The following is a 22,802-nucleotide window of genomic DNA, read 5'->3' as shown; positions in this document are numbered from 1 at the left end:
CTCCAGCCCAGGGATGTTATCAGTTTCTGTTCTCTGGGTATAACCCCTTCCTTTTTTGCTCTGGCAGTACCTTCTTTCTCCCTTTTCCTCTTCCCACACTTTTGTAAACAATCCCTTCCATTAAATTCCCTCTACCTGAAATACCTAACCTGGATCCCACTTTCCTGACTGGACTCTGAACGATACACAGTCCACCTACTTTTGAAGTTTTAGTTGTTTCCTAATTTCAAAAAAGATATGACACATCTCTGTTTCGCATTCTCCTTGGGGTTCTGGGGTTATTTTCAAGAGGAAAAAGAAACTCATTTAACGTGTGATGCCATTTTCATATTGCAACTCCTGCTAGTAAGTTTTTAATACATATTATTTTCATTATTTTAAATCATCCTTTGTTGAAAAGTCCAAAATGCACACCTTCATGCTGTACCACTCTTCTGAGCTCTATACTCCCATATCCACCTCCCTATCTAACTTCTTTACTTGGCTCTATCACGGACATCCCAAATTTAACATGTCCAAAATAAAACTCTCAATTTATTCTCATTTTAAAAGAACTCTCTCTTACCCCCAATCTTCCCTATTTCAGCAAATGGCAACATCATCCATCCAGTTGCTCAAATCAAGCACCGCCTAAGAATTAACTTGATTCTCTCTTTCCTATAACCCCACATCAACTTATCAATGACTTCTCCATTTTAATCACAAAACATATCCTGAACTTGCCATTTTCACTGCCTTCATCCTGGTCCAAGTTACCATGATCTCTCATCTGAACTACTCAGTGGCCCCCTAACTCATTCTCTACTTCTAATCTTTTTTTTCTGTAACAGATTCTCCATATAGCCACAAGAATGATCTTAAAATGCACATTAGATCATATCACTCCAGTACTTAAAACACTTCAATGGCCTTGCAGTGCAACTACAAGATGTAAACTCCTTATACTATATACTAAGAATCTCTTCTGCATGTCCTCTTGCATGCACCAAGATTCAAGATAAATTTTATATCACATGATCTGAGTTAAGAACAGGCTTTATTGGAGTAAGAGAAAATTCACATCAACAACAGAAATAAAAGCATGGCTCCCCTTCATCCTCCTATAATTACACACACAGGGGGACCAGAGCACTGTTCAGTGAGTAGTGCATTTCTGTATGCCAATGGAAGTGCCTCACCCTCCCTAGTGCTCTCACTTGTGAAAGCAACTTCGTCAGTACTGAAACAGTCTTATGTGCCAGAAAATCTGAATTATTACAGGAGTTATCTGAGACCAGATGACCAATACCTGGGGACCTTGGAACCCACAGGATGTTATAGTTCACATGGGTATTAAGAGTCAACAGGTCTCTGGTAACTGAGCTTACGTAAGCACTTACTGGTGGGAGAAGTGAAAGAAACCCTCTTTTCCCAGCTAGTTTGTTCTCCAGACAACCTAGTTTGAACTGGGGTTATTTCCAGACAACTTTTCTCATTGTAATATAAATTTCCTACTAAAAGAATGATCAGGGGCACCTGGGTGGCTCAGTCAGTTAAGCGTCTGCCTTCGGCTCAAGTCATGATCCCAGTGTCCTGGGATCAAGCCCCACATCAGACTCCCTGCTCAGCCTGACATGCCAAGTAATTATTAATAATGCCCCTTTTCAGTGTTTTACTCACTAAACACTCAGGTCCTAGGCTCAGACCCTAGCACATAACAAAACCTCAATAAATACATACTGAATAAACAAATTTTTTTTTAAAAAAGATTTATTTGAGAGAGAGAATACGCACATGGTGGGGGGAAGGCAGAGGGAGAAAGAGAGAATCTCAAGCAGACTCCCCACTGAGTGTGGAGCCCAAGGCAAGGTGGGGCTCCATCTCACAACCCAGAGATCAAGACCTGAGCCAAAATCAGGAGACAGTGGACTGAGCTACCCAGATGCCCCAAATAAACAAATTTTCTAAAGGAAGCTTGATTTTTGTTTTTAGCTCAAGTTTCAGATTCATTTTTTAACTGATACTTACTCAATATTATGTTTCTAAGAATTGTTTCTGGAATAGTTGTAATTCATTTACACCTCTGTATGCCACCGTGTGAACATTTACCCATTCTCTGTTGATGAACCTTTGGGTAGTTTCCTTTGGGTTGTTGGTTGTACTATTACATTATTGCTAAGAACACTCTTGGACCTGTTTCTTAGGCCATATGGGCAAGAGCTTCCTATTGGCTGTATCTTAAAGATGGAATAACTAGATGAAACTTCAACATCACTGGTTAATGCCAAGACGTTTTCTCAAAAGGTGGTGCCAATTTACACTCTCCCCAGCAGTGCATAAGTTTCCACTGGTATACAACATCCTCCTTCACACTTTGTTCTATCAAGTGTGTTGAAATTTGCTAGTGTGGAGGGCTTAAAATGAAATCTCATTGCAGTTTCTGGTTTGCATTTCCTTATTATTAATGAAGTCAACCACTTTTTCATAGATCAATGGATCATTTATATTTCACAGCGTCTATGTCTTTGCCCATTTTTCTAAGTTATTTCCTTTTTGCTTTGTAGGCCTTCATATATTCTAGATTGTATTTTTATTGCTTTGTAATCCTTTATATATTCTAGATTGTATTTGTTATACTATTGCAAATATCTTCTCTCCCAGTTTGTGACTTGTCATTTTGCTTTCTTTATGGTGACTTTCGATAAATAAAGGTTATTTTTAACAGTGAAATGTATCCCTCATTTCTATCTTGACATTTGTTTTAAAAAGAAACTTCCATGCCACCAGATCAGACACTGTCTTATATTTTCTTCCAAAATTTTTAACGTTTTGCCTTTCACAAGTCAGTCTTTAAATAACCAAGAACTGATCTTGGCATAAGTTGTAAGGTAGAGATCTGATTTCATTTTTTTTCTGTATGAATAACAAATCTCCCTAGCACACCTCATTGAAAAAATCTATACCCACTGATCTATGCCACTTTTATCGTTTATCATGTCCACCTACACATGGTCTGCTTCTGGGTTCTCTATTCTATACCATTGTTCTGTTTATTCCTGCATCCATAGTACAGTTCTATTATCACTACAGCTTTAATAAAAAGTCTTGCCAACTGGCAAAGTCCTCCATCTCATTCTTGGTCTTTAGGAGTTGTCGTCTGATCTTAGACCTTTGCTTATCAATGCATTTTTAGAATCAACTTGTCCAGTTGCCCAAAAAAACTTCTGGGAATTTTTATTTGATCTGTAACATCAATTTGGGGAGATGGTCTACCAATACGTTGTCTTTTAATATATTTCAATAAGGCTTTATGTTCTCCATAGAGACCACACACTTGGAAGACTCCTTTCATTTTCTGACACTCTTGCATATGGCATCTTTGCTGTTGTTCGCAATTGACTTTTGTATACTGATCTTATTTCCAGCAACTTTTAATTATTCATCTACAGATTCTTTTCTGGTTTCTATGTAATCACAGCATGTGTAACTTTCTTCCTTTCCATCTTAATAATTTTTTCTTTCCTTCCCAACTATGCTTGCTAAAGCCTCAGTGCAAGTAAGTTGTCAAAGAGAAGTAGTGATAAGACACCCTTTCCTGTTGAAGAGAAATGCTCTTCTAATTCCAAGTGTTTTGAGCCACATCTTTGACATGTACCCTTTGTTTTTATGTGCAAACCACAATGTCAAGATTAGCATGTCATCAGGGAACTCCCTTTCTTCATTGTGTTTCCTACTTACTGCTCTAGTTTCAGCTTAGTTTAGAACTTATCACTCGGGGAAGTCCCTTTCTTCCTACAAGCCCAATGCTACAGACTGAACTGTGTCCACTCAAAATTCACATATAGAAACCCTAAATCCCCAATGTGACTATATTTTGAGATAGGACCTTTAGGATAATAAAGTGAAATGAGGTCATAAGGGTGGGGCCCTGACACAACAGGATTAGTGTCTTTATAATAGACACCAAGTGCTCGCTCACTCGCTGACAGCAAAAATAGAAGGTCATGTGAGCACACAGCGAGATGGTGGACGCTTACAAGCCAGGAACACAGCCCTCGCAAGAAACCAACCATGCTGGCACCCTGATCTTGGACTTCTAGCCTCCAGAATTGCAACAAAATGTCTGCTGTTTAAATCACCCAGTCTCTGGTATTTTGTTAAGCCCAAACTAAGATATCCAAGGATATGATAAAAACTATGTCATACTTAGCATCTGGTTATTTTGCAGTGGGACACCTCCTCACTCCAGATTATGTAGTCCGCTATACTGCCAGGAGAAGCATAAGGGTGGTACCTCTGTTCTTAACTTAAGCACTACTTTATTTAACAAGGGACTGTTAATTAAGGGTCCTCATTAGAGGCTTCAGGGAAAATTAAGCAATATTTATTTAATGAAAAATTATTATTTATGTACTTCTATTTACTCTTTTTAAGGCTGATTGCTAAGGTTTTATGTACATTGTATGTCCCAGTCCCTCCCCAAATTTAGAATGACATAGGTTAAAAGTCTGAAGGACTGTGACAATAGAGGTAAGATTTTACTTCTGCTAGCAGTAGAAGGTCTTCAAAGAGAAAGAATTAGAGTTATATATTCACTGTGTATATGGAGATAAATAATGTGTGAATTAGTAAGAATGAGGTTTAACTGCAAAGCACAAATAAGTGGCTTAAACAAGGTAGATATTTATTTGTGTCTCCCAAAGAAATCCAGAGGTACACTGTCCAGGACTGGTATGGTGGTTCCACATGGTCATCGCAGATCCCAGCTTCTTCTGTCTTCCATCCTGAAGATCGTCTCATGGTCCAAGATGGCTGCTGGAGATTCAGCCATCATGTCCACATTTCAGACAAGAAAAAGCCAGGTGAGGGTCTGGAGAAGCACAAAGGATGAGCCTCCCAACAGAGTTAATCATTTAAGGAGCTTTCCTGGAAGCACCACCAAATGACTTCTGCTTACACCCCCTTAGCAACTGTTAACTGCAAAGGAGAATAGAAATGCAGTATTTCAGCTATGCACACTGTCACCCCTAATTAAATATGGACTCTGTAAATTAATGGGGTCAGTAGAAAGGATAATCGATATTGGGTAGTGAATTAATGATGTTTCCGTATTTTTTGATGCTTGACATCTTGGGGCCTGGCAGATCCTGGGAAGAACTAAACCCCTTCCCAACATTACCTAATTCCTAGAAATAGTAAACACTTGCCCATGAGCAGGTCTTTAATACACAAACTAACCAATCCCGATTCCATACCCGCCATTAGCCTCCTCTTATCAGGCTCCTGCAGTCCAGAACACTATTCCTCTGCCCAAAATCCCCAGGTACCTGACAACTAGAGACCACCCCTATTGCCCAAAGCCTGGTAAAAATTATTCTGTCCAACAAAAACCTCAATAAAAGCTCTGTTGAACATTTTCCCCTCATTCCTTCTGCCTTCTGGCCTACCCTGGTGCTCCTCCATGTGGTTCTAATGGCGGCATGAGAACTCCTCTTGAGAACTATAATAATAAACTCCCTTCCAAGACAGCTGTCTTCAGGTCTATCATCTTGCCACACCTGATTAACACAAATCCCTGCTACCTTGTAAAAGAGGTAAGCAATTGGAAACTTTTCCCATAATATGGTTTTCCACAACAGAAAGCCAGAATCCTGACAACATTTGTTATGTTCTTTACAAAATGTGCTTCCAAAGTGTTTGGAAGAAGAAAAAAAAAAAAAAAGTCACTCTTGTCTTGACTTCTCTTCTGAGCTCCACTCATTATTATCAAATATAAGCTAGGAAATCTATGATTAAACTATGTTCAAAATTACTCCTGATCTTTCCTCTTCTCAAATCGGCTCCCACATTCATGTTGCTTAGTCTCAGAAACAAAATATCCACACAGCTGCCCAAGCAGCTTCAGAATTCTCTCGTAATGGCCTTTTCTCTTACCACCAGCACCTACTTGGTCCCCAGCGCATCCTGGGCAGGAGCTACATGTTCTTCTTCTACTCTGTATCCCCTACCTGGAGCCCATAACGGGATCTGGCACATAACTGTTGCACAGTGAACAATCGGGAAGACCACATTCCCTTGTGTCACCCACAATCCCCACTCTGCTAACCTTTCTAGGCTCCTTCAGCTGCTTCCTAACTGCCTGCAGGTTTCCCCCCTTCTAGCCCTTCACAGGTCTTTCCATTCTTTCTAAAGCACAGTTCTGATACATCCATTTTAAAACATGTGGCTCCCCACTGCCAAAGTCCTCTGTAAGCTTTCAAGGCCTTTTATGATCCAGCCCCAACCCCTTTTTTCATGTTTTATCTTTCACTGATCCATATACTTTCATGTTTCTGGACCTTCATTCATGCTGTTGCCCCCGCTGAAAATCTAACTATTCTCATCTGTGCCCACAGGACTTTATTGCGACCATTACTAGAGTGCTCCTCATACGTAGCACACTTTGTACATGGGCTCCTGCTTCTGTCCTCCCCACCCAGCTCCCATCATCCTAGATTGTGAGCTCCCTCAAGGCAGGAATGCTGTTCTGTTTATCCCTATTTCTAGGCCTGCATGCACGCATTGTACAAAGTAGGTGCCCAACTGACTTTTGAGTTTAAAAAGATGCCCAGATTAACCTTAAATAGCCATGGAAGATTAAAAGCAAAAAAAAAAAAAAAAGCAAACAAAAAGCACAATGCGGACTATGTTCTCAGTAACCCATGGACACTAACAACAACAACAACAAAGGCCAAGTACAACAACCTAATCTAAAGTTAGTAAGCACCCTATGAGACTTGGGAAGATGGGCATGGGGACCAAAAGAGATATGCCTTGTTTAAAATAACTACAGGAGTAATAACAGCCAGTATGTATAAGCACTTGATTCAGTTAATATGTGCTAAGTAAATTATATGCATTATTTATTCCTCACAGCAGGCCTATAATGTAGGACTACTATTTTCCCTGTTTTATTCACAGAAAAACAAAACAACAAAAAAACCCAAGGTAGGGAAAGTTAAGAAACTGAGCAGAGGTCCCTCAGCTGGTAAGTGCAGCAGATCCAGGCTGTCTGACTACACAGCCTTAACTGAACTACCATGATAGGCCACCTTTCTTCCAAACAGCAGGTGCAGCAGGAGAGCTAAAAAATGTCACAGTGTACATCTGTGTGGATAAACAACATGCCAAGGCCCCAAAGTATGGCAGAGGGCAAATGGATTAAGAATAAAGAGACAAAAGGCAAAATGTCATTATTGTGGCTGCATGATTTGGACAGCCTAAAAAGCTACACACCATCCTAGCACAGACTGTGGGAACAGCACAGAAGCAAATACAGTAGTGAGAAAGGACTGCAGTGCCACTGACACCTGCCAAAAGTCTCATTCTCTGAGAAATGAGCCTGTCAAATTTCTGAGCAATCTTGCTGACAATTTCAACACTCACTAGGAAGGAAACAACTGGAGGAAACAATGGGAGGAACTGTGAACCTATTCTAACCAGTAAAGAAACACTGCTTGGTAACAAGGAAGCAAGAGGAATATGTAAAGATAACTTGGTAGAGAGATTAACTGCGACTTATTTTCCTGGAGGATCATCACACTGAGAATGAGAAATAATAAAGAGGTAGAGGTATTTCCCCCTCAATCCTAATTCTATCCCAACCGAAACCTACTATGTACTGCAACTCCCAGTGTGACTTCGATGCACCACGAATGGTCAGAAGTTAGCCATGGAGGGTTCTGGATAGCAGGGCCGATGGAAGTGCGAGGCAGTAGGAAGCAGAGAGTAGAAAGAAAGCAAAATGCGAACTTCACATACCTAAACTCCCACTCTAGGTGTGCCTCACAGGCTGCATGACTCTGACATGTTACTTAACCTCTCAGTTTCACGTTTCCTCACCTGTAAAATCAGGATAATACCACTTTCTTAGGGTAACAGTTAAATGAGACAACGATAAAAAGCACTGAGCTCAGGGCCTGGCACCTGGTAAGTACACAGGAAATGTCAGGCATTAATATGGTAATTATTATCCTGTAAGAGATTTCTCTATAACTCATTAACTTTTCTACAATCATTTGCTTGCTGTTACTTCCACCAAGCTTCACAGCATATAATGCAAACCCTGACAAAAAAATAAGTGATTCTGCCCTCATTTTCATGTCAGTGTTTCAGTGCAATCCAACTAAACGACATTTAGAAAGCCCTATAACATCACTGTGCTAGGCTAAGCTGGATGGGGACAAATGGGTAGTCTGAGTAAAAGACAACCCTGCCTTCAAAAATTAAATGAGGTCTCTTTTGGGAACACAGAGAAACTACCAGTAATTTTTTCTGAGTTGCAGAGGTTAGGCTGTAACCCAGTTGGCAATGACAAACAATCCCCAAAACAGCCACAAAAACACGTCTTTGGTGTTTTGGGATGTCTTTGGATTCACTGCCCAGTAATTTTTAAGAAATGAATGACTCCTTGAGAACTGTACTGGCAGCAAACAGATCTCATATGGGTTGGTCTTTAAGGTCAGTTATTCTGGGTTACATACATGTATAAAGAGAAAAACAAAAGAAAAAGAAGGAAAAAAAGGTGAATGAAGTATCTAAGCATATAATACTAAGATGCAGAAGATGGGGGTAAATACATGAGAGATTATCTTGTTCACCTCTAGTACAAGAAGCAGTACTAGCTGACGGTCAATCAGAAGTGCAAGCCTGGCTTTGAAATAATGGAAAGATTTTTTTTTTCCCAAAGTGAAAGGTTTTGTTTTTTCTTATTATAAAAATAATATATGTTCAATGCTCAAAAAAAAATAGAATATATAAAAGTGCAAAAAATAAGGAAAATCACACATAATCCCCCCAGCCAGAGATCATCACAACCTTTTGATGTTTCTCCTCCTAGACTTTTCTAAACCTATACTTTTTATCAATTACTTCTTTTTCAAAAATGGGGTAATACCACACATGCTGTTTGAAACTTTTTTTCCCATGCTTCTATCATACTCATCTTTCCACCTAACACAGAATCCCAAAATCAAAGTCAAAGGACAGTTTTCCACAGGTATATTCCCTGACACCATAACAACATGAAAAAGGGAATGCAAGACACAAAAAGTGGCCTAGGAGACCCCTAATGACTGTTCCCACTACCAAACTCCACACACGTACTCCAAGACCAGCTCGGGTGAGGTACATATTTTCTCAGCACAGGGCGATTCCCAGGCGGGAAGGGCAGAGTTTGGGCTCATGCAGCCTGCCCAGTTGTGGACCTCGGGTCTGCAGCATCACGCACAGGCTGAGGCCTCTGCACTGAAGAGGTGACTCTGAGAGCTCTGCTGCCCGACCTCAGAGCCCTTCAAGTAAGCTCCAGCGGGAGTGTGCAGAAGCCGTTGGCCCGCACAGATCCTGCAGGGCCCACCTTTCTGCCCCTGCGCCCTGGACTCAGAGCTGCTTTGGGCTGGTCATTAAACTGTTTTGTTCACCATATTACCTTCCCAAAGCACACTATTTAAACAGGAATACTAATCTGCATCACTTCTCACAACCTTTAAGGAGTATATAAGTAGCTGTGCCAAGAAAGAGTGGCCCAAAGATCAATTTTATCTACATTATATTTTGCTTAAGGAATGTGGCACAAAGAAGGGAGGACTATGTCACCAGACAGTTTGAACATATAACCTCAGGGAGCATAGCTAACGTACTGATTAATGGTCCCAGCAGCAGGAAAAAAAGATGGCCGATAGAAGAGACTGGCAATCACTCTTCTCCTATTCCTGGGCATGAAGAGAGTAAAGCTAAGGAGCTCCACCTTTCCTTGAGCAAACTGTACTTTAAGTACAAAATGCTGCTCCAGTGTGGGGTTCGTGTGCAGCACGGGAACTGCGAACCCGAGACCGACCATCCAGCTCTCAGGCAGAGAGGACAAGACATGCGGTCTGGGGCACGCATCGACAGGCTGGGCCGGAGGCAGAGCTGGAGCCCAGGTGGCCTGGACAGAATGAGGGACTTCTATCATCGGATCCAGACACCGGGCTCAGCAGCAGCCAACTCTGAACAACTGCAGCCAACTAGCAGGCAGACCCGTGCAGGTCTGATGCAGACTTAAACAGTACAAGACGCACTAAAAACCTGAGTTTATTTTATGTAATATTTATTAGGAAATTACTAGAACTCTGTAATTTCCAGAATCTTATCATGAAAGTAACTGTGTACACAATGATCTATGTGCATCAAGGGACCATGTGGAAAATTAAAGGATAATGTCATACCCGAGGTTCTAACCTAGGGAGGCAATGTCAAAGGTTGTTTAGGGGACTCCCCCAAGTTCTGGATGAGACAAAAAGGATAGCGAATTGGGCTTAGAAAGACAGAAAATAGTGGAGCCAGAGCTCTTGTGGCATCACCTGGAGATGAACTATTTCATCCCTCCTTATTATTTTAGGTTTTTACTGCTAATCAAATCTATTTCATAAATGCTGCTCGTGAAATTTGTCCAAAAACAAAAGAGGTGAAGAAGGTAGGTTAGTCTTGAAGCTATTTAGGTTAGATACCAACCACTGTTCAGCAACCCCTTCCAGTTTGGGCTAAAGCTTAATATCCATTGGGATCATTCATCTGTCACCATTTATTGAGTATCTATTCTGTGCCAAGCACTGGTTAAGGTGCAGGTAAACAGAGAAGATACAGTCCTTGCCATCTAGTTTATAGAGCAAACAGTAAGAAAATCATTATTCACAACCACGGGATAAATATGCCTGGCATATAGTGAAGCTCAAGAAATACTCAGTGGCTGAATCAATACTATAAAAGTGTGCACAGAAAACAAGGGGGCATCCCAAAGGACACTTATCCCTTTGCCCTAACACAGACAAACCTGACAGTTCACTATTTTGTACACTTGTACACAGAAACCATCCTTAAAAGAATAAACAATTAGCTACAAAGGTCTATGAGACAAAAAGGGGAGCGGGAGTAAGAGTCAGGAGAAGTCTTATCACCCCTTTTATATAAAAGAATATTTTAATTCTCGTCCTTAGGAACTATAAAGACTATACATGATTTGGAAATGAGACTGTACCAAACAATGGCCAAAGGAGAATCGTCCATGCTATGCCTTCTCTTTGGTCTGGTCACTCAGAAATATAATGTTATCTGTAAAGAAACCAAATCATAAATATTATTTTCAGAATCTTTCTCATTTAATTGTTCCCCTATAATACGTACTTTAGTGCTGTTATCTAACAGGATTTTAGAAAAATTCCCTAAATGTGAAATAACTCCTGCTACGTTCATGAGAGGCATAGAACAGGCAGCAAAGGAGCTAGAAGTTGGGCTTCAGCTACATGACAACTATTCAGACCTTGCTAGAAGAAGTGTGGTATTTCTTGTCTTCCCTGAAGACAATTATAACTGCTCAGCAGTAACTCCCTACAAAAGAACTAGTCACAAATTGCAATGCCTACAATGCTCAGAAAGATGCCATGAAACCAGGCAGCATGTCCTCACACAGAAGAGGGTCCAGGCATAACATTTCACACACTGGAGGTATGGAGAAAGGATGGGGTCCAACATATGGCCCTGTGAGCAAAGACAGACTGATGTCTTTAAGTAGGCTGTCATACTCACACAGAGGACATTCTATTTTTAAATTTTAAAACAGATTGACTTTTATATACTCATTCTTGGGAAAATTTTTACTAATCAATATTACAGAGAGAGCATTTTCACACAAGAACATCAGACACTGCACTTAAAATGTTGTCCCAGGTGAAGTTAGTTTAGGACAAGCAAAGGAAAAGAAGTAGTACTTCCTGTATAGCTTGAAAAAACTCCAGATTCTTGTAACTTTAGAATTATTCAAGAAGTGGTTATTACAATATTTACGACTACAGTCTTCTACAAACAGAATATTCTGATACAGAATGGTTATTGCAGGAGAGATTATTACAACTTGACCCCACAGTGTAAAAAGGCAAGAGTGCCATCCACTGGTGGTTACTTTTATGTTAAAGACATGGATCCCTAGGAGAAAAAAAACCACCAAGCAACCAAATTTAAATTCTATTTCTCAGCACTGGATGTTATACGCAACTAATGAATCATTGAACACTACATCAAAAACTAATGATGTACTATATGTTGGTTAATTGAAGAAAAAAAAAGGAAGAAACTCTATTTCTTTCAATTCAAATGTCACTAAAGATCTATTCATTTTTACTACTGGCCATGAATCTATTAATTGCTCAATTAGCTCACCCATGCTGTGAGTACTAGTGACAAAAGAAAAGAAAGTGACAGATAATCTGAACTATTTCTATTTAGTGGTTGGCTTGGTTCAGAACAATTCATACAATCCAAAGTTTGCCCACACTTTTGGTTTATAGTGGAATAGGAAAGTGTTAAATGCTTTATAAATACATAATTGACAGAGATTTAGAAATGCTAAATTTTTATTAGAAAATTTGACTTTCCACTGATAAAATCATAGGTGTAGTTCTATGCCCTGCAGAGGTCTACAAAAAAATTTTTGAATAGGCAGATATCTCTGGAGACACGGCCTAAGGAAGAAGAAATCGCAGAAATGAAATACTATCAAGACACCCAAGAATTATGAAATCAAAATGGTCAGATAGGATCTCATCTAAGGCCTGATAATGAGGGTAGAAAGATAACTACGTTGGTTTTCAAGGTCAATATGCCTCAAAGAAACCAGTAAGAAAATATATTTTTTATTATTTAAAACAAATTATAATTTATCAATATGGTACAGTGGTTGAGACATGGACTCTGGAGCAAGGTAAAAAAGAAAGGTAAAAGGAAAATCTGTCAATTACGAGACAAGTTCTCAAAGGTCTAGCCTCCAAAATTGTGAGAAAATAAATTTCTATTATTTAAAAGAAATTAAGAAAGACTTAAGATACATATAAACCAGGGCGCCTGGGTGGCTCAGTTGGTTAAGCGACTGCCTTCGGCTCAGGTCATGATCCTGGAGTCCCGGGATCAAGTCCCACATCGGACTCCCTGCTCAGTGGGGAGTCTGCTTCTCCCTCCAACCCTCCCCTCTCTCATGCTCTCTCTCTCTCTCTCTCTCTCTCATTCTCTCTCTCAAATAAATAAATAAAATCTTAAAAAAAAAAATACATATAAACCATGAAAGATAACCTATGGACTTGTATCTAGGAAGCAATGAAAGAAATTTAAACATTGTGATATCTGGTAAAAAAAAAAAAATAATTTCTTATTACTACGTATGATAATAGCACTATAATTATGCTTTAAATAGGAATCCTTATCTTTCAGAAATACCTACTGAAAATATTTATGGATGAAATAATATTATGTCTGGAATTCACTAGAAAATAATCTAAGTGGAGGAAAAGTGGGCTGGAGAAATAGAAGAAATAATATTGGCCATCAGTTAGTAATTGTCGAAGCTAAATGACAGATTTTTTTTCCACTTTTCTATGTTTGTGTATGTTTGACATTTTCGATAATTAAAAAATTAATTTTTAAAGATATCAAATTTTGGCATATCTCAGAAGTGCATAAACACTGAGACACTACTTTCTTTCGTTTCTATGTACTTACTTATCCAAAAGGTTTCTCAGTGTTCACATCCATAAAAACTAATAAAAGAATAGAATTGATGTTTAACAACAGGTCTTATTTTAACAATTTATTGAAGAGGTAAAAAATGGCCCTCTCTCATTAAAAGATGCATTTCCAATAAAATTTGTTTTCAAATTTATATATTAAAATTGCTTTGGTACTTTATGTTCTAAAAACAACACAATGATAACCCAATCAAGAAGAAATGTAATATTTATAGTCTTAATATCACAGAATTCTTAAAAATATTTTTAACTTTCCATTTATGTATGTTTTTGTTATAAACATAATAGGATGAATAATAAAACATTCTTAACTATACAATATATATTAAGATACATTTCTTAGGAGAAAATGGAAAAACAAGCTCAGAGAAAAAGAAATAACATGAAATTTCCAAATGTTGAAGAGCTTGTTCATGTATTTTTTTTCAAGGATGATGGGTATCAAATTGCTATGGTATTTACATCCATTAATACAATTCAGAGTAACAATTTCATATTGAAAAATATTTTCATGACAACTTAAAAATGTCCAAAGGGCTACATTTGTTTCAAAATTCTTGTAGAATTTTCAAAACAGTTTGAAAACTCTGCTCTGGAAGGTATCTCCTTGACCTTTAAGCTTTCATGTCCATGTTTCCTACGTTGTTTCACATTTTGTCTAAGGAAAGCAACAGGAACTTAAAATCATCATGTTAAGGACCAGGCAGGCTGTGAATAAACCTGCACAAATGCTACTCACAGTAGGGTAACTCTATCTCGGCACAGGCTTCTCCCTGTTTAGACCATGTCCTCAAAGACATTAAAGTTTTTCTCACTTCAAACAGTTAAGTACTGACACAGACGCTCTACTCAAAAGTTACTGAAATGAAACAGAGACAAGTTTTGAAGGATCAGGAAAAGTAGACACTCATAGCAAAGCCACAAACCAGACTCACAATTCTCATGGTGAGCTGCCTGACAATCTCAGCATCAGTACTCAAAGCCCCTGTTCAAGTTACTTACAACACGCCTAGCCTTTAAAAAGGGGAAGGAGGCGGCGGGGGCGGGTGGGGAGGAATAGATATTATCACAAGCTTCTTACCAGCTATGATCGTTGTTGCTTGCCGCCTCACGTTATTCTTATCTGTGTATTCACCATAGTCTACTTTCCCTTCTACATAAATTCGGGACCTGATAAATGTAAAATTTACAGTTTTCAGTCTGGAGAGTCTCATCTGTTTTACAAGAGAGAGTCGGGTGAGAGGCAGTAACAAGTACACACTAAGGATGAAACACAGAATCATCGCATAACTTCATTTTTGCTACCGCATCTCAAAGTTCAACATCAGGAGTATTAAGGGTACTGAAACAGAATGTCCACACAGACTTGACAAACCCAGGTAAAAAGGACAATATTCTCAGCCTTGAGCTGACAGCAGTCCTCATGAAAGTTTAAAAAAAAAGGGACTTTAAGACCATGAAATGGAAGAGCAACACAGCGTCATCCTTTCAATCTCTAGGACTGATTTCCAAAGTGTCATTTTCCCCCACCTCTGATTCTGGACTCCCTAACAGATTTGCTGATTTTCACGTATTGTTCAAATTCCTTCCCACAGTCAGGTTCATGAACTTATTCTCAAGGGACTTAAATTATTAAAATTCAAAATGGAGGTTTTCAGCTTAGTATTTCACTTAGAGTTAATTACCACAACCACTTCTGCACTGTTTAGAAGGCTGAACCACAAGACAACCATAGCTGATTTTAAAGGGTAGAAAATACATGCTGGCATCAATTTTTAGAGTCTACCATCACCAACATAGCATAATATAGAAAGTAGACAAAACTGGTAAAATGATTGTAGGCCAAAGGGAATACACACAAATTCATCAATCAGTGGGTGAAATTGCATACAGATATTTTTCTTGAAATTTCCTGTATTGATAGGTGTAAATGCACAAATTCATACCTACAAATAGGACTTTCGAAGTACATATAAAAAAAGGCACGAAGTTATTAAAAAAAACAAATTTTAGTTATTCCTGAAATTATTTTTGAGGAAATATACTTCATTTCTATAAAACAAGTACATTTCTAAATATATTAACTACGAATACAACTGTTGTTCAACACACCCTTTTGTCCTTCTATGGGTTTGGAAAAGACAATTTTTATTTAATCAATCCAAGCATCCCAAAAGGGAACTACTAAGCCAATATAAAATTATCAAACATAACATAACTGCTGTGAACACTGCCATACCTCACGGTGTCAGGCTTCAGACACTCCAGATCCTGTACTAAGGACTCTAAGGAGATGCCAAGAGGCGACACGGGAACTCCTCAAAGCACATGCTGCACTTGCTCACACGGCACTCAGTACACTCTGCCTTCTCTCTTGCCTCATCTGCTTCTATTTATGTACACCCCTTATTTGCCCTAAACTGTAGGTTCTTAGAAAGCTAAACCATGTGTTACACACCTCTGAATTAGTCACACATGGCAACACGCCATGCATATAGTACTAAGCTCTGAATAAGTATCTCCAGTTAACAGAATAATTAGGATAAAGGAGTTAGGCATTCCCTGAAAACACCTTTGACCAGTTTTTTAAACCATTCAATCTATAAGATCCTTCCTTCCTCAACTTACCCCTTTTTCACATACTGATACGCCACATCTCTGAGGCCTGGGCGGAATACTGATATTCTGTGCCATGTTGTCTTTTGACTGACATCACCTAAATCACAAGAATAGGAAACATGGTTATAAATGCCAGCACACAAAACAAATGCCAAAAGACAACATGCCCAGCAAAACCAATGTCACAATTTCTAAAAGAAAGGAACAGAATTAGAGAAGAAAGATTCTTTCTAAAAGTAGCTCATCTCTAATCAACTAACTGAGAATAAATATTGTCTCTTTACTGCTGATACAATGGAAAACCCTAGTCTTTTATACTCACCCATCTGGTAGGCTTCACTCTCCCCAGACCGCCACATCTCATTTGTCGCTAGAGAAAATATCGTGACTGGGTTTTTCCCTTCCACCTGTCTCATGACGGGGTCCTGACCCACTCGCCCAAGCAGCTGCACACGGTTCAGAGCTGAAACACAGTGTGGAAATAAAATGAGATTCAGATAAAGGTCCAGAAGGGGAACAGTTACAAATACTACTTCAGCCTCGATCTCCGCATTAAACAAAACCCAAGTTCTAAAAGATCCGAGCTTAGTTGGGGCAAACAGAGGGAGGCCGGGAGGGAAAAGAAGGGTTGGCAAGAAGGGAGAAAATACTCTTAGAGAAAGTATCCCACAAAACAAACATTAAGCTCTTTATAAAATGCCTTTTTTTGAAAAAACTATGATTAAAAGAACAAATCTGAGATCTGAAAATCTTTATGAATATGAGTGAGTATTTCTGTGAAAGAACAGCTTGCAGAGACTTTCACTCCCTCAGCCAAACGGCACGTGACCTTGGAAGACTGAGATAACCAAGCAGGACTCAAGGAAACCCTCCGAGGCCCCGCAGCCTGAGGGGCGAGGCCAAGGGCGGAGATGCAAACATGAGCCAAGAGCCTAAGGATTAACAGATTATAACCCAACTAGCGCACCTCTTCTACAACACGTTTAAAAATTTTTGTACGTTGCTATAAATAACATACTTTAAACTAGGAAATTAGCTGCTACTTACATCTTTCAAGAACCAAGCTGCTAGCTATTTCAGACTCACGTCTTACAAACTGGTGAAACACCTAAAGTGGAACAAATGAGTAAAATGGCTTTAATTTGGGAGGAAAGGCAAACGCAAACAGAAGACCTGCTTACACTCAGTCACCATCGCATCAGCAGCTCCTATAGCACATACCCCCAGAGGACAAGCAATGCACGTCACGTGTTCCCCCCTCACAACACCAGGAGGACCACGCAAACGCTTGAGGGCCTTGAGGGCCGACTATTCCAGAAGCCCAAGGGTACCAAGTCCTAGAAGGCAAGCCCAGGGAAGTTGATTTAGAATCCCCTCCTGTTTCTTTTTCATGGCAACCTTCCTGATTATGGTGCTTCCGTGGCCGCACACAAAGGGTAAAGTCAAATATATGTTGGAAAAATTCATGCTTTAGATAGACCAAAGGAAAAAGTCTAGACAGACAAATGGGATTCTCTGATAAAGTACAAAAATAGGACTATTCAAGTCAGTCTGTCAGAGGAAGGTAGTAACTGACACAAAATAGCAGCAATGATGTAACAGCCATCACTACTGAATACCAGCTAACTACTTTACCTCTTACAAATTAGTCCCTGGAATAAATCAATCAACTATGTAAAATTATCCCTACTTTAGAGACCAAAAAAAACAGTTTAGAGAGATTAAGTACCCTGCCCAAAATCCTACAAGAAATAACTGGCAAGTCGTGCCTAGAACCCAGGGCCATCTGACACCAAGGCTGCCACTTTTCCCACTGCCCTCTGCTGTCTCCTTGAAGACATTCTGTTCAAGGGCTCCTGCCATGAGAGGAGCGCACAGCCCTGGGCATGTCACTGGTTTCAGCGTTCAGAGAGCTACTCACTACCTCAGAGAAGCATGTGTCGAGTGGTAGCACTGTTACTATGAAAAGCAGATGTCCACCAACCAAATGAATACCCGTTCCTGGGCCAGTGCTGACTATGGAATCCTATCACTATGTTTTGGGACACAGAGTGGTTAATAAACAAAGATGGAGTTACCACACAGTAAAGACTCAAAACAAACTAGTACTGGTATCATGCTTCTAGAAAGGACTAACTAAAGTACTCAGAAGAGCCAGAGCTCGCAAGTCTCAGAATAAATAGGTCTCATTTGGGAAACACAAAAATTAAGACCCACTAGAAAAGCAGAAATAGGGAATGATTTTTAACTAGGGTAACTTTAAAAATTAAACTTCTCTTTTATATATCTTAACACTGTAGTATTAAGACAGCAGTAACTCTTCTATGTTCCAAATTTCAACACACATACACTAAGAAAGGCTAAAACTATGTATAGGTTAAAGTGGGGATCCAAGAATACAGGGTCAATTCTACAGCGACGGGGGGAGATGAGAATAGGTTTCAGAGAGGAATTGAATCTTCATCAGTCTTAACAAGATGAGGAGTGAGAGAGGTGTTATGAAGAAGAATCTACAAACTTCGTGCCCAAATATAAGTGAGGAAAATGGGTAGTCTAGGCTGGCTGAAGGCTGGCTAGTGTCTGGAGAAATAAGGAGTTAGACTGGTGGGAGTGAGAAGGAATTCAGGACATAGTACATTTGTGGTGACGTGGTGACTTCTGCTGCACTCTTCAGCACAGGGAGATGGGGGATGGAAGGTTGACCACAGAGGAGGGAGGTGGTCAAAATGGAACCACATGTCTCATAGAAAACTGCTGGAAATGATTCTCATAGTCTTTAGATCACTAAAGACATTAAATGCTAACTGATCTAAATGCAAGTAACGTGTTTTAAAAAATTATGACTCCCATAATACACGTAAGCTAGGAAATTTTTGTTTTGTTTTAGTGAACATCATTTACACAAGTAAAATCTGTCGTAAATCCTCCCTACCAAATGAGTACACATAACACATAAAAGTAGGTGGGCTCAAAGGTCTTTTACCTCTGCAGTCAAAGCCTGAAGAAATCTGATCACTAAGGCTGATAATAACACATCTCAACACTAATAGGGAAAAGTGATTACCTGTAATACAGGTCTTCGAAACATGGCTTCTATTTGGTTTTCCTACAAACTAGTCTTTGGTTTTCCCCTGAAAAAAAAGAGAGAGAAATACTATATCTCAGGGCAAGAGCACAAATTCACTAACCCTAAATTCCTAACTGCATTCATAATTTTTAGGCGGTCCACCTGCGACCATAAACATCAACATCCCTGCACATTTTACGAGGACTCCCCCCTCCAAAAAAAAAAGAGAAAAAAGTTTATCTTTTTTATTCCCCTTGGCTTCTTCTAACACATACAAAAAATACTTTCTGATTTATACCCATTTGCATTCCAGTCTTCTCAAATTTCATTAAAATGCAAGCCCCCTTAGAGCTGGGATTTTCGTCTTGATTTATTCACTGCCACATCCAATACTCCTGAGTTAGTTCCTAACACATAGTGAGGATTCAAAGTATCACAATATCACCAAGGGGCTTAAATCTGAAACTTGCTGCTGCAAAAACTACTGCCTCCAATCCCGTTAGCAAAGACCACGGAGATCCCTGGACTCCCCGGCCTCACCGCCGGGATGGATGGGCGCCCTTTCTCAAAGGTGACGCTCCGAACCAGCAACGTAAAGGGACTGGAAAGTGGCCGAAAACCCTGAAGTCCTCCGCACCGGTGAGATGAGAACGGCCAAGACAGACACAGAACAACCTCCCGAGCCACAGAGAGCCGCACGCACACCTAGCGAAGAACTCCTGGCTCCCTCCCGCCCGCCCCGGACGCTCTAGCGGCTTCAGCTTCTCGCTAGGCGAGCACTTCCGGATACAAAGAGGACGCAAGCCTCGCGAGAGGAATAAGAAAACGGAAAGTCCGCTGCGTGCGCAGTAGAAATGATCCGGCCACCGCCGCGGGAAACAAGCATCTTTTGATACGGTAGTTCCGCGAGCTTTTTTCCCGACGGGAGTGGATAAGGTAACGCCGCCGAGTGGTGAGTGGAGCTGATTTCAAGTTTCTAACGAAATGAAATTATTTTTGACAAGCTTCCCATCCCGGACCAGGAGGGGCCGAGGTGGACGAAACAAAGGATAGGTCGGCCTCAGGGAAAGACTGGCCAGGCCTGCTAAAGTAGGAAGGAAACCAGAAAAAGTAGGGGGGGGGGGGCGAAAAATTCGAGGGGTGCCAAAAAATTTGGCAATCAAAATAATATTTTAAGAAGAATCAGGATAATATTTTAAGGTGTATTAATTAAATATATACAATTAAATCTGTGATGAACAAAGAAATCAAAATTTTAACTAAGTATAAGTTCTGAGCCATATTCAATCCTGAGGCACAAGAAAAAAATAAACGTTTTTACATATACCAAAAAAAATTACAGAACATTAAAGTACTTGAATATCGAAAATTTGAAGAGAGGGTATTTAAAACTCACATTAAGTTGAAATATTTTATTTATACCAAAAACAGAAGTCACTGTAGTTTTACTTTCCTGGCTTTAATAGAAGTAAGTTGATCAATAATATTTACAAAAATCTACTTCTTTGCTTATCTTATTTCCAATTACGGGAATTGCCATGTCTGACAATTTTTCTTGCCCAAGTTGCAATCTTAAACAGTTTTAAATAACATCGGCTTACTGATTTTGTTTTATTTAAAATTCTGGTATGTTCTTCATTGTGGATCTTTTCATTAATTTTAATATTTTTTAAATATTGCATTAAAGTGTCCTTGATCTTGATTTCTGTGTTTCTTGGCACCCCTTAAATTTTGCCTCATTCATCCTAATCTTGGCCCTGCTTAGCAAGAGGGTATTGGGGTCCCACGGATTGCAGGATGCAGGCCAGTGGCGGCCTCCCCAGGTCTCTCCTCTGCTGGTCCTCGTCCTGTCCAACTTCTAGAAAAGGAGGGAACCCTCCAGATCATTCTAACAAGTAAATCTCCTTCTCAGGACCCTACATAAAGGCCTTCATTGGCCCATTTTTGCCCTCAAAGAAAATGCGAACTACTTAACATGGTTTCCAATGCACACTTTAACCTGCTCCTAAATGTCTGGCTTACTAGTTGGTACATTCTAGATGCTTTTCTCCCGTTTTACCTCTACCTTCACAATGTTTAGCTCCTGAAACAGTATGTTATACTGCCTTCAGGCCGTGCAGAGGTATCAATCGTCCCATACCCCACCAACTTTGTTACTACTGTCAGTGCCCTCCAGTGATGTCCTGTTTAAAAATCTCACTTCTAGGGGCTCAGTCGGCTAAGCGTCTGACTCTTGATTTAGGCTCAGGTCATGATCTCAGGGTCCTGAGATGCAGCCCCACCTCAGGCTCCATGCTTAGCCCAGAGTCTGCTGGAGACTCTCTTCCTCTCCCTCCCCCTTCTGCTCCCCCCATGTAAAATAAATAAAATCTTTAAAAAAAATTCCTTTAAATAAAAATTTTCCTTCTACTTGAGCTGTTGAGTCAAATGAAAAGTAAAATTCATCCGTTCCTCCAAAACCAATTTCCCGCTTCTAAGCTACTTGTTTATTTTAATGGTACCAACGTTATCCCACACTCGAACTTTGGAATCATCTTTAAAACTTCTCCCCCCATCACCTACATCCGTTTGTCCATATCCACTCGGCCCTAAAAGTTATTCCATTATGCCACTGACCTCTCCCTCTTTCTATTTGCACATACTTCTGAGTGAGGAGTGTGGAAAGGGTTGTTTAAAATAAAAAAGCAGAAAGCACGCCAATTGAAAACAGACAGCCTTGGGCAAACTCATAACTTTATAAATAATATCTTAATCTAAATAAGTAGCATCTTATGCTAATCTCAGTTTTCAGACAGGAATTGCCCATACACATGCTCCTTAGGTTGTTGAAACAAATTGCAAGTGCTACTTTCCTTTTTCTTCTTGACAAAACAAAACAAAACAAAAACATTAAAATGTACAAAATATATAAATGTATGATGTCATGGAAGACATTTAACTCATGATGTCATGAGTTAAAGCATTTTCTTATTATCAACTAGATCCTCCTGCCCCATAACAAATGCTCCAGCATCGCTTTGCTCTCACTGTTCTCAGCATCAGAAATGCCCTTCTCCATACTTTCAAAATTCTCTACTCAAAATCCTTACTTTGTTCTCCCATCTCACTTTCTTTACACATTCAGTGTATCTTGTATTATAATTTGGATGACCATGAAGGTGCTTCGTCTTCCCCATTGACTGTGAGCTCTTAGAGGACAGGGACTTTGTGAATATCCAATCAAAAATTATGCTTTAAAGCAGGGAGAGGCTTTAGAAGTGTTCAGGTCACAAGCTAGAATGAAGAAATAGAAAAAATAGGAAGAACCCAGAAGGATCCTCAAGCCTGAAGTTAGAAGACTAACAACAAACAACAAAAGAATCAGCGACCTGGAAGAGTAACTGAAATGTATTTTTGTAATAGAGATGCCACTCTTCCAAGAATCTCCAATTTGCATAGTTATAGACTGTCTGTAGTTCATCCCTGGGTCCAGAAAGGTCCTTCTCGATGCTGAGAAGTAGTGACAGATAGCCATGTGACTTTAATCAGTTACCATTTACCCCTGGCAG

At 39.7% G+C, this 22,802-nt stretch overlaps 1 protein-coding gene across 7 annotated transcripts; it reads right to left on the bottom strand.

Annotated features, from left to right (window-relative positions):
* Positions 1–4,642: 4,642 nt before the first annotated feature.
* Positions 4,643–19,987, bottom strand: SSBP1 (single stranded DNA binding protein 1). Of its 7 annotated transcripts, none has more exons than XM_025854854.2 (8): positions 19,795–19,987; positions 19,252–19,318; positions 17,235–17,295; positions 16,510–16,650; positions 16,197–16,284; positions 14,650–14,738; positions 11,033–11,106; positions 4,643–4,956 (listed from the first exon to the last, which is right to left on the bottom strand). In XM_025854854.2, exons 2-7 carry the CDS (start codon positions 19,273–19,275, stop codon positions 11,063–11,065), a joined length of 447 nt encoding a protein of 148 aa, XP_025710639.1. In that variant the 5' UTR covers positions 19,276–19,318; positions 19,795–19,987; the 3' UTR covers positions 4,643–4,956; positions 11,033–11,062. The 7 variants fall into 7 exon arrangements, with proteins under 7 accessions (XP_025710639.1, XP_073755410.1, XP_025710640.1 ...); XM_073899309.1 differs by having other exon boundaries at positions 4,643–4,849; XM_025854855.2 differs by having other exon boundaries at positions 4,643–4,794.
* Positions 19,988–22,802: the final 2,815 nt, after the last annotated feature.

The sequence above is a fragment of the Callorhinus ursinus genome, unplaced genomic scaffold, assembly GCF_003265705.2.
Source record: "Callorhinus ursinus isolate GAN/ISIS: 27379988/994484 unplaced genomic scaffold, GSC_fseal_2.0 scaffold12, whole genome shotgun sequence".
Lineage (NCBI taxonomy): Eukaryota > Metazoa > Chordata > Mammalia > Carnivora > Otariidae > Callorhinus > Callorhinus ursinus.
Note: the sequence above shows the minus strand (reverse complement) of the source record. Positions and strands in the feature narration are given on the sequence as shown.